Raw genomic sequence first — 13,596 nt, forward strand, 5'->3', positions numbered from 1 at the left:
GCTTGATTTACTTATCTTTGATAAATTTTACCAACAATTGATTCAGGCATTTTGTTTGTGTAGACTGAACTCTGCTAAGCCAATGCCGAAAATAAGGGCTTGATGGAGACAGACTTGGCCTGATCAGTATTCATCTAAAAGAAGAATAACAATTGACAACTGAAGTTGTATTCTTATTCTGAAGTAAAGAGATAAGAGTATTAACTAGACTTACTAATTTTTTTTATTACTTTAGCCCAGAAATTTCTGCATCTTCATACTATCAATAAAAATAAACTTTAAATTTATATATATAAAACTGAAAATTGATATTGCCTGTTATTATAAACAAATTTTTTTCTTGACTAATGAATAAATTCACCACAGAAGCTTGTACATGGGAATATAAAAATGGAAATTTGTAGCATATGAAAAATGCCATACCTCATCGGGATTCAAACTTGAGACCTCTGGATGAAATCGAGATCCGATTTATACGAAGCCCTAACATCTGATTGAGTATAATTAATAAAGCCCTGAACTATGTTGCTGATAATTTTGAAATTAACGTAGAATTTAATTTAATACAGTTCAAAGCATCAAAAATTGTTTTAATATAGAGGATAATCTAATAAAGGTTATTTTAAACATGAAAATATATCTTAGTAGTCACAACACTAAAAAAAAAAAATTATTTTTAAATTCTTTTAACTTATATCTTTTTCAAAAAAATAATTTAATTCTTAATAAACTGTTTCTAAAACAAATTATAAAAATAACATAAAATATTTAATAATAAAAAATCTAATAACTATAAGAAATTGTATATATTTTTTATAAAAAGATGCAAAGAGAGAAAGATTTAAAAAACGTCTAATAAGGAATTATGAAACAAAACTAAAAAATATTTCCAGGAACATTCACTAGCGTATTAAAAAAATGATAATTATGATGATCATATTAGAGACAACAATTCATATTTTTTAATTTAGAAAGCATGCCATATTTATAAATCCCATATACAGTAAATATTATTTATAGTGACCTCCAAGGGACCGACGATTTTAGGTCATTATAAACAACGTTTAGGTAGCTTAGTGATACTACTTTAATATGCCATCTACACGGGTACTGTAATAGAGTAATAATAATTTATTTCTACAAAAATATTACAAAAGAACCAAAACGACGGAATAATAAATACAAATACGGTAGAGTAAAATAAGATAGAGAAAAATGGTAAAAATTACTACTTTTTCTGCAAAAGTCTGTTATTTTGCTTTGTTTTGAACATTTCATGTTGTAATACAGTTGAAAGTTCTTTTCTAAATCAAAACAGTTTCTTCATTAGCAATTTCTGTAAAACTGAGAAACCATCAAAGTTTTCATTGTCGCTAAAACTTCTGGAAGATTTGGCAGGTTGTCTCTATCGTTACCTTCCTTATCATTACCTACGTTCCCGTCTATTTCTGCTACTACTTAAGCCACCACATCATCATCTGTTACAGTTTCATGCATTTGACAACGATCGGTTTTGCAGAATTATTGCCCCATTCCGTTAAAAATTCTTCGCATGCAACATCAGTTACTTCCCCAGCCAGTGGTAAAAATCCTGCATATCGAAAGCAATTTTTTACAGTCAACGGAGAAACCTCATTCCATGATCTTTCTAACATAATTATATCAGCATCCAGAATTTCTGTTTCCTTTTTTTATCTAAATTCTGAATCATCTACAAAATTAGGTGCTTTTTTGGATGTGTGAATAAGCCTGACACTTGTCAATGAGCAGCATTATTTTGTCATTTTCAATATTTAATTCATTTTCGTAACAGAGTCGTAAAAATATCACTTGTCATCCAAGCTTTCTTGTTACTTTCGTACACACAACAAGAAGCGATTTTAAGCTTTTAAAACACCGGGGTTTAGCACTTTTCTCTATAACCAGAAGATTTTTGTCACTGTACTGTACAACAGTACAGTATAGTATAGTGGGCTGAGATGAGTTGTCGCTGCAGCATGGATAATTGACATATTTGCCAATCTTAATCATACATTACGTTAAGAATCATAACTACAACAGTTGTAGTTGACCTGTGGTGAATCAAGTCGCACCTGAAAATGGAATTTCAAGAATGACATTACAATTTCCAAAAACTGAGAATAGCCAACCTCAAAGAAGCAACAACCCACACCAGGACTAAGGAAAATAAACACTGCATGAAGTGATTCTCCTTTACCATTGTTTTAATGAGTCCTCCAAATGAATCTTCACTCTGTTTTGCAAGGGAATATGTTGTTCAAAAAAATTGATTACTATCAGACTGATAACTATTGTATCTCAGACTATTGTATCTCAGGTAATAATTTACCTATTTCTGTCATGAAACAATGCATGGTATAATGTTTCAACTGATCAGCAAAAAAGATCTGGAAGATAGAATAAAAGTAACAAACTAATATCATTTTTTGTTGAAAAACAAATCAATATATATTCAACTGAGCATGGAAATAACCAAATGATGAAAACATATAAACATTAAAACATTTGATAGCTAATTTTGTTATTCCAAATTCAAATTAATTCCATCTTACAAAGGCAGAATATTTTTTTCTTTTTCTTGAGAGAAAAAACTAATGAAAAATTAGTTAATGATACTTACCAAAAAATGATAACAAAATACTTTTACATATAGCAAATGAGTAGTCAATTTGACAGGTTTTTTATAGTGATTTGACTTAAATCATTAAAGCCAGATGTTTTGTTTTATTTTTTTATTTCCAGGCACTTGACAAAAATAGCATTCGACATATATCAACAGAAATTATGTATTTTGTACCACTTCAATGATACAGTATAATAAACAAAAATCAGTCAATGTATAAAAAAAATATCCAATATTACACTGCTATTTTTACTGAAACTGTATAACTTCAGAATTGTAAAACTATCACAGTCATTTAAATTACTGATAAACTTCAAATGACACTCGCCAACCCAATTAATCACATAATTTGTTATGATTATTATGTCATGTTCAGTAAATTTCTTTTAAGTAAACGTGAAAATTATTACCTTTACATTTATTGACACTACATAATTACTTGCTAAATCTAAACAAGATTCATGGCATAATATTTCATAAGTTGAAAAAATATATAATGTAGCTTTAGAGACATTTGTAATGTCATAAGGCAGAAAGACTTGTTACTTAATACAACATATATTTTAAAGATAAAACTATATTTCCAGTAAACTAATGCCATTTCAACTAAATATTCTTGATAATGGGGTGCTGTATCAGACAGCTGATTATTTTTCAGTTAATATATGTTTTTTAACTGTTACAAAGTTTATAAACCACTTTAAATGAGACAAAAATCATTTCTAAAAATAGTGTACCCATCTTCATCAAAAATAAGAAAAATTCCATACCTAGTTATTAAGTCAAATAAGTGGTATCTACTTCATTTTTCACCAAGCCAAACATATCATATTACATATGTACGTGCGCACAAACATAAGCATAATTTTAGTTGACAAATAAAATATGGCCCCATAAAAGAAATTATTACTTTACTAGCTGGCCCGTCTAGCCAGAACCTAAACCCTCTGGGCTCAGGTCAGCCCAGATGAATCCTGAAGCCAACTAAGGGTTTCTCAGAGCCCCCCCTCCCCCAGGACCACAGAGCTTGCCATTCCCAACTTGCCAGGGGACCAGCCTGCTGGACACCCGCACCCAGCTTGCTTTGGTCGCCATTTCCATCTATCCAAAGAGCTCCACTCCCTGGACCCCACACTGTACATTATCTTCATGGTTGTGAGAATAATATTAATAAATAATAATTATAGTATGCAAGCTTTATAGAAACCTGAAAAGAAACTAAATTACAAAAGGTAGAATAATACTAACTAAAGTACACACACCTCTGACGATGAAAAATTCATAACTTATTTCTTTGCCGTGGTACCAGAAATATAATGATGTAAAAGGATTAGTCTATTTTTTCCTTCATCTTTAATTGACAACTTCATCCTTCTTGGGGATGAAGAAATGAATATTTTTAATATCTTAAACTTCAAGGGAGCTAAGGCATCAGTTGATGGCTTAAAACCTTCCCTGGGATAACATAAATATATCATGCAAATTTGAAAGTAATCGGTCAGTTGGTACTCATATGTTGTGATAACAAACAAACAGACAAACTTTACATATGTACAAATTTCCGAATAACCATGATCTGTTAGATCGAGAATGTACCTGATGGATGCAAAAGTAAGCCTTCAACCTACTAACAAATACCCGTTTGAATTTTGAAAATTGGACAACTGTTTGCAGATATTATAAGAACACTTCATTGCACCTCCCAAAACAGTGCCCCAGGTCACCTTGTTTGTTAACAGTTGATGGTGATGATTGGTCTAGCCTCCAAAGAGGTGCTCGCATACCTCATCACTCTAGCCTCACATGCAGTCCCCATGGGAAGCCCATTATTGCTAAATAGTAATTTTTGTAATTTATTTAATGTAAGTTTAATTCGATTGATTCAAATCATTCAGTTCAAACCCAGCACACACAGTGACAGAAACTCATAGTTCACAGGTCATTAATTCAATTCATTAAAGTTTGTGTTTCTACCAGCAAATCTCCATTACTACATATATATATTTCTTTTTTTTTTAGATGAAATATATCTTAAAACTTCCTCAGTTACGCCAAGAAATATGGGTAAATATTTGGTTGCAACTGATGAAGTAGTTTTTTTCCTTAACAAACATCCTCTTCTTCTTTATATAATAGTATAGATTCACCAGTTAGATTTATAAAAAAAAATTCATTAATTGTAAAACTAATACCTCAGGTCCTTTATGAGTCAGCAATTAAACCCAGTAAGTAGTGTAACCAAGAAATTATTTCACTTCTTTTAGTGGTGAAATAATATATTATAAATGCATCCTCTAAAAAATAAGGGTCCTATTACCATAAAATCTAAACGTTTTTGCAGGACCCTACATCCTCAAAGCAGATCTACTGGAGTGATTTGTTCATTGTTTTTCTCCAGCTACTTCCGGGTCTGGGTGTTTGTATATAAGCAAGTGTAATTACCATTACTGGCTAGTCTCAGACCTGATGTAGTGCAATGCAAGTGTAAAAAGTGGACCACTCCTGAGGTGAGTGGTAAATTGAAACCCAACCACCAAAAAACACTAGCATCCACAGTCTAGCAAATCAAATTCATATAAAAGCAATTGCCTATACAAAAACTCGAACCTTACAACTCTCAACTTCAAAAATCAGCTGATTTTGTGATGACGACTTTAACCACTAAATTAAGCCACCTTGCGGTGGCTTAATTTAGTGGTTAATTTTTTTAGATCTACATCTAAAAAAATCAAAATGGAAAAGGACTCAGGAATATATGTGAGAAAAGATGATCTAACCACAGATAACACAGCTGCAAGACATCGTCCAAGCAGCAGACTCCCAGCCTGACCATAAAGGCATCTTGCCTCAGCTGACAATGTTGTTTCTTTCTACAAAATGGAAGAAGCACATTACTTATTACCATTACATTGGACCTGATTAAAAGAAATTCCAATAACTCCTTTTCTGATAAATTTAAGAATCTAATAACTTGAATGAATAATTAGGAATCCTTAAGTCATGCACAGAATTAAGTACATCACATTGATATATCAAAAGTGAATTAAAACTTTAACATGCCTGTTAATACATAACTATTCCTTCAAATTATATGTATCTGTTCAGTCAGCACGCAATGAAGAATATTTTTGGAATAAATTTTTTGTTGTAATTCACAAGTAATAACTGCTTTAAAAAACAAGACAATCTGTAATTAGCCTTACAGCCATAATTTTTTTGTCTAAGAAAACAATTTTTTGGTTGAACATAAAAAAAATAAAATTGTTTTTTTTACAAATATTACTATTTATTATAACATGTTATTAACGTTTTTTTAAATATATTCTAAGTATTCACAAAAATCATGACTTTATTTTAAAATAATTTTTTTTTTGGTGTCATTAATTTGTAAAACCAAATTTATTTTAACAATATGGTACTACATAATTTTTAGAAAATAAAAATATAAATAAAATAAAAAATAATAATAACTTTAAAAAAAAAATGACTGAAATTCTTTTTCTTCATCAAATTCTACGTACAATAATGTTACACTGAGTTGAATCCTTTTAATGATAATTATATCAATAATGATTACAACAATATTAAAAATAATAATAATACAAAATAAAGGAACTTTTTCATACCTACACATAAACAAAATTGATAATTATACTACACAATAATATTTATAATAAATATATAATTAAAATTTATAGGGCACTTCAGTGATTTTTATTTTTAATATGGAATAATGTAAATAAAGGCTGAACTAGTGTCACTTATTTTACAAATATTAATGTTTTTTTAAGTATATATATTTTTTTTTTTTAATCGTCCTTTAATAAGTAATATTTAAGCACTATTTAACAAATAATTATGTTAAAACAATCAATTTACTTTTTCTAAATGCTGCTACTCTTTTTTCTAAATATAATGTTGAAAAATATTATACTCATTAAAAAAAAAAAAATCAAAATATTGTAACCATGACCATTATAGAAAATTAATTGACAATACTCAAGAAAAATGTAGTAACAACATTAAAAAATAAAATTGCAACATTATAACATACTATGTTTTTATAGAACATTTTAATATTACTAAAATAAGGCGTGTTTTCTTTCCTTTTTTTTCCAAAAACTACATAAGTTTAATTTTTTTAAATATATATTATAGCTTAAAAGGCAATTATCTTTTCTTCAGAATAATATTGTTAATAATAATAATAAATAAATAAATAAGAAATATAAATATTATAAACACTTATTGTAATAAAAATAACATAAAAAAAATTCAATTATCATTTTTTAATATTTCATTACAAAACGAAGAAAAAATAAAATTTATATCTTGAACATATTTATTAATAATAAATTAATATATAATAATTGCCTCAATTTATCCATAAAAAAGATATATATTTTTAATTAATTTTAAACGTTTAAAAATTATAAATTAAAAAAGTTAAATATAAAGAAGGCCATGTTTACTACTTTTTTTAAGAACTAAATTTCAAAATTCACACAATGCATATAAATTACATATCTTAATATTAAAATATTATGTAATAAATATTTACAATAGGGTACATATATAATAATAATATAAATATAATTCCACCTCTAATTTTTGTCAACAATATTTTATAAAGTAGACTTTTCTTGTACAATCTTTTTTTATCATATTCGCACATCATTAACACCAACTCTTTAATACACCAGGATGTATAAAAATTTGCAGTTATGAATCAAAACTGCTAATACCAATATTACACATCCTGTAAATAAATGATTTTTGGTATACTATTGTCTTCCTCCCACAATTTTTCTTCAACGCCTTCATCATTTCAAATCTACAATTTCATAATAAATATATTTTTGCATATATAAAATTATATTATCTAGATGATAAGTTTTCCAAGTTTAATTACTGGAAAATGAGAAATAAATATTTAATAAATTGATTGTAAAATAAAAATTGGATAATATTTTATTTTTAAATCTCAATTATATAGAATATATTTTAATTCTACATAATTCAAATTAAATTGTTATAATTACTTATATAAAAAAAAAATTAAAAAATGAATTTTTTTTCATTTATTTCAAGTGAGACAGATAAAATACCTACAATTCAAACAGAAAAAATTTTATTACGCTTAGTACAATAAATTGATAACATTTTGTTGATGAAAAGTGGCATCTACATTTATGTAATCCAGCTATACTTAATGTCAGAATTCAAAGACAGGGTTCCTGTGCCAAGATGATTCAGAACTACTTAAGTTTGCTATTGATATACATGAGTCCTAAGAAAAAATATTAATCAAAATTTAATAATAAAAACCATTACGTTTATCCACATTCGTACATAATTCTCTACGTAAAAGGTAAATATTGTAATATATTACTGAATTTATATTTATTGGTGTAAAACTTATTTAATGAACAAAAATCATGCAGACATCATCATTTATAATAGCTGAACTCATACATCGAAGAAACGAATTGTTTCTATCAAGTGATATCCATTTAATCAATCAACTCAACTCACTTAAATAAAATACAAATTAGGAATATTTTCATCAGCATGTTTCAAATGATTAAAAAAATCATTGATTTAGGATTCAAAATTTATAGAAATTTAATGTTGATATAATAAATACAAAGTATAAATCATTAAACGATAATAAATACAGGATACGATACAGTACACATTCCTTTTTATTTTTTAATAAACAATGAGATGCGATAGATATTATTTAATATAATGAAAAAAAAATAAGCTAGCTTGAATTAAATCAATCTCAGTTGAAACTTTGTTGAGATAGCGATGAGGATTACCAATAAACTTGTAAAGTTTGTGGTAAGTTCAGTAAAAAAATCAAACTGGGATGAAGCCTATAGTATACATAAAATCTGACTAGTCTACAAAACCACCATTTTCTTTTCTTTTTTTTTTAAAATCAATAACATCAGTTTCCAATGATATAGATAAAAAAAAGTCTACTGCAATAATAATTAAAATTTCTAAATCAATAAATTTGCTGAATCTACAAAAAAACTATGTATACATTATCAGGATACACTTTAAAACGATTAAAAAACAAATATCTAAGTTATAATAAAGAGGACAAAGATATCATTGTACAACAGATTAAATATATCATACTATGAACATAATTTCATTTTGAATAACTACTAATTCTTCTTCTTCTGTAATTCATATCCAGTCAAACTACAAACAAACAAAATAATCATCCATTCATAAAAAGTGGATAGTTAATAAAATAAATATTTATACAAATTTACCACATATTTGCCAACTTTTTAAAATTTAAATCTAGAAAGAAATCTTTACATTAATCAACACAAAAAAACAAATTTAACCTTTTTAAGATTTTAACTTCTAACCAATATTAAAATTTAAAAAAAATTTATTTATTTTTTACAAAATAGTGTAATGCTAAAAAACATTATTTCACACATTTAATATTATCGGGTGGGGAAGGGGGTATACGTAACAGACAATATATATCAGATAACAATATTATATCAAATAAAAATTAATTGTTATTTATTGTTTTCAAGAATTTCTTTGAAAACCAAGAGTTTTCAGACAAATAATATGTTAAAATATTCATGTTCATATATCTTTCATAAAAATCAAACAAAAAAAGATTGGCAATTATGGATATATTTTAATAAAATATAAATCAATGAAAATATAATTGAACGATCGAATGATGCCAAGTCGATTATAAAAAAAATCTAATAATTTATCATATGATTAGATTTCTTTTATTACTACAAAACATAAACAATAATCCGACAGACAATATGAAGGTATGATAATATAAACTATACAACTTATAATACTAAATAAAAAAAGACACAAACAAACAAAAATTATACACTGCAGCCAGATGACACTTCTTCGGTCGATTGATGCGACCAACAGCATTGATGGCACGGTTTACAATCAGCAGATGATGGCGATGCTCTTAAACCTTGTTCCAATTCTAATAATTGGCCGATAAAATTAAAATTAGGTGATATGATTGGTCGTGCTGCTTTTACTACTTTATATGCTTCCATCATCGTTAATTGACGATGCCTCATTATATATGCTATAACCATCGTTGGCGATCGTGAGATACCGGCTTGACAATGCACTAATACATTTGTACCACTTTTTCTCGCTTCCTCTGCAACAAAAGAAAACAAACAACAAATTATTAATATATTATAATAAAAGAAAATATATTAAAATAACATTATAATTTAGTACAGCAAAGATAAAATTAAATTTACCTACTTAAAACGATTAACACTACCTAACTTCTACATATTTATGTATGAAGATTCCTAGGGTTTTACTTGATAACACCTCGGTTTTATGTGCAGGAAAAAATTCAGCAGTCATAGGCCGATCCCACAGATAACAGATAAAAATTTGGTATAAATTCATTTAGTTCATGTAACAAAAATAACTAAACTAAAAAACAATACATTAAAACTCCAAATGAATCATCAATACCATTACAAAAAAAAGACGGTTAAAATTTAATAACAAATTATTTTCTGAGCAAAAGTCAAAACACACGCCAATGTATAAAGACATTCTTTCTTAGTTCCTCATCACTAGAATTGACCGAGCTAGAAAAAATTCTAATTATATACAATAAGAGAATTGTGTCCTAAATAGAAGCTTAAAAAAAGTCCTGTACGTAAATTAAACTTCTTCCGGGATAAATATATTTTTGTTTCTTAATCTTCCATATTATATATATATATATATATATATATATATCTTTGTCTAATAGATAAATACTAAGCATACATGATTAATCAGAATGTATATATAAAATGAGATCTGGACCTATGCCCATCTGCTCCTTCACTCCAACTCTGCTACTCTTATTATAATAACAGCGTTCATAGAATCTCTTATTTGGTATTAACATTTTAACGTAAAACACAGATTATTAAAAAAGAATGTAATTGGAATATTTCATATAACATTATTGCAGAACAAAAAAAATTTTATTCAACATTTCTAAGCTGCAATTCAGTATTAAAAAAAAGTACATTTATATATGAAATAAAACACAAAATATCTTCCTTTTTTCAGTTGTATTACTAGACGTCAGGTGTATGTCCTAGTTAAAAAGAAACCCTTTAAGTACTCATAATCCTGTTACACATCTAGGCTTACTTGAAACGATCACACAAATGCATATCACATATTTTTAACATGGTATAAGGGTGTTGATAGGCAACAAAGGTTATATGTTACAGTAATATGTTTACATAACTCTACAAGCAGACATTTTGCAAACTGAAGCACAAAGTAATATTATATATATTACATAAAATAATTATTTAGATATAAATATTTAGGGTTTCAGCTGCCTGCACTATCATTATTTAGATATACACCCTTCACCAGTATAACTTTTCGCAGAGTATACAAATTTAGAATATATTTTTTATACATCACTGATAAATAACCAATTTTTTCTTATAAATTAAAAAAGAATAACATAAAATGTTATAAAAATTGACATAACCTTGTAATTATTTTTATATATTTTTAATTTCAAAAGAAAATTATACTTATTTAAAATTATACAACAATACTTTCTTCTAAAGATTGATATTTAAAATAAATAAATAATGTAAACCTAGACAATCGAAGACATTGCTACAAGGATATTTGTTTTAATTTTGCACAGACATATTTACTCATCTACTCTACAACACAACTGCAGTAATAAATGGAAGAACAGACTACACAAAAAAAGAAGTACATACATCCGTAATGAACAGTTTCAATAAATAAAGCATAAACGTGAATATGAATCATTCTTATATATTACTCTTTGCATAAATAATACTCTGCATCTGTTTTAACAACCATTTATTTCTTATTAACCCCATTTGTACCCTAATTAAAAAAAAATAAATAATAATAACATATATTTAAAGTAAAGTAGCCAGCAAAGGATGGTGTAGTGGTTAAATTGTTGTCGCAAGGCAGTCGTGTAACAGCTGATTTTCAAAGTTGAAAATTCTGAAGTTCAAATCCTGGTAAAAGTTAGTTGCTTATAAATGGATTTGAATAGACAACGGATACTGGTGTCCTTTGATGGTTGGGATTCAATTAACCATATATCTCATGATTGGGCCTATTTACAAGACTACACCTCATTTACATGTCATACCCTATCACCTTTATTTCATTGAATTGGGGGGGTGGGTTGCTAATTGTTCGCTAACTGAACAGATTGTAACGTACAAATTAGGAAAGTAAAAAATAAAAAAAAGTTAAGCGACAACAATGCAACCGGAAAAAATTAAATTATAGAAGTTGATAATAAAATTAGCTTCATATGAGCTTTCGAAGAATTAGGTTCTTTTACTTTGAAAGAAGAAATTTAATAATTTTATTCAAATATTTCCACTAGATGAACTTAAATTCCAAAGTTAAAATAACAATATTGTAAAATTTTATTAAAATTTTCCCCTCACCCATTTACACATACACAAACTTGAAAAACTTTCATACAGATATAGCTTAGTTTGGTTTTACTACCGACAAAATACTGTATAATTAAAAACAAATGTTAATTATTTATTAAAGACGTGACTTTTACTTAAAGTCACGTCTCAAATAGCATAATACCAAACATGTTCAACCGAATTAATAAAATTAAAACTAATAATATAATAAATTTAATTGTATCCATTCCAATAATAGGGGTTAAAAAACAACTTATCCTGGCGCTTATTTAGAAAACTAAACGTGATTAAAAGGAACGTTTGTAAAGAAATTGGATGAGAAAATAAGAGAGAAAGATCGAGCTAAAATGAAACAGGACAGGAGTGAGCGATGTTTTATTTATCTACTTGAACGGAGTGTGACTAGGTTACATGGCGTGTTATGTATGTAGTACAGATGAGTCATCCACGTGGTTTTGTCGTGCTACTGTTGCGGCGCGGCTGGGGATACGTTATAAAACGCTTTTGGCAACTATACAGTATACAATAAATCTATAACAAACCGCCACTCGTAAACGGCAACGGTAAGAAGAAAAAGAAATAAAAGAGAAAACGTAGACACAAAGAAATTACGAGGGGAATGAACAGTGAACTCATTATAAAAGAATAAAACTGGTATTAAGAATGAAGAAGGGACAATTAATAACCAGTAAAATATTACTTTAACAACTACATTTGATTAACTATTTTTTTTTTTTATACACCAATTAAATGAAATAATTTTGGAAATTACTATACAAAAAATTAGCCCTTCTTATGTAAGAAAAAAACACATTACACACTGTAACAAAATAAATTTTCATTAATTTATCTTGACAAATTATTAAAATTGTTATTTTTATCATAATTAATTTTACGCAATTCTTACTCAATTTACTCTTTTGAACGAATTATATATATATTTCAACATGCCAATCCAATCGAAATTTAAGTCAACCCAACAAATAAAATCTTTAATTTGCTAACCACAGGGACTGGACGTATAGTGAACATCGTTACTCTCAGAAACAGAGATTCTGATTACTTCTTTTGTACCTAAGAGGCTTTTTTTTTGCAAGTATCCCTTCTAATGAGAAACAATCCATTGGTATATATTACCTCTCTATTCAGTAGAGGAAATTTATTACTAAAGAAAATAATTTTACAAATTTTGAAAACATCTGTTTAATATAAATTACATTATTCTAAATAAAACTCAAGTAATTTGGTTGTCAATTAAAAAAAAAAAAAAAATTATAGACCTATATTTGACAGTCAAGTACAACCATAAACCGAAATACATGAAATTAATAATGAACGGGACATATCTAACGACTTCTCAATCCGCTGTTTAACCATGAAGGGACGGGGATACCCCCATATTATTTTAAAGAATTAAATGTTAATAAAATATGTTTACGCTGTTTT

The 13,596-nt window shown here is 27.3% G+C and overlaps 1 protein-coding gene across 2 annotated transcripts in view; it reads right to left on the reverse strand.

Moving 5' to 3' along the window:
• Positions 1-5,905: 5,905 nt before the first annotated feature.
• LOC142328176 (dual specificity protein phosphatase 10-like) overlaps positions 5,906-13,596 on the reverse strand; it is a 249,020-nt gene continuing 241,329 nt past the window's right edge. For both annotated transcript variants that reach the window (XM_075371726.1, XM_075371727.1), the window contains one exon: positions 5,906-9,833. In XM_075371726.1, the coding sequence (XP_075227841.1) occupies positions 9,535-9,833 (299 nt within the window). In that variant the 3' untranslated portion in view covers positions 5,906-9,534. The remainder of the gene's footprint in view (positions 9,834-13,596) is intronic.

Source organism: Lycorma delicatula, chromosome 7 (assembly GCF_047948215.1).
Source record: "Lycorma delicatula isolate Av1 chromosome 7, ASM4794821v1, whole genome shotgun sequence".
NCBI lineage: Eukaryota > Metazoa > Arthropoda > Insecta > Hemiptera > Fulgoridae > Lycorma > Lycorma delicatula.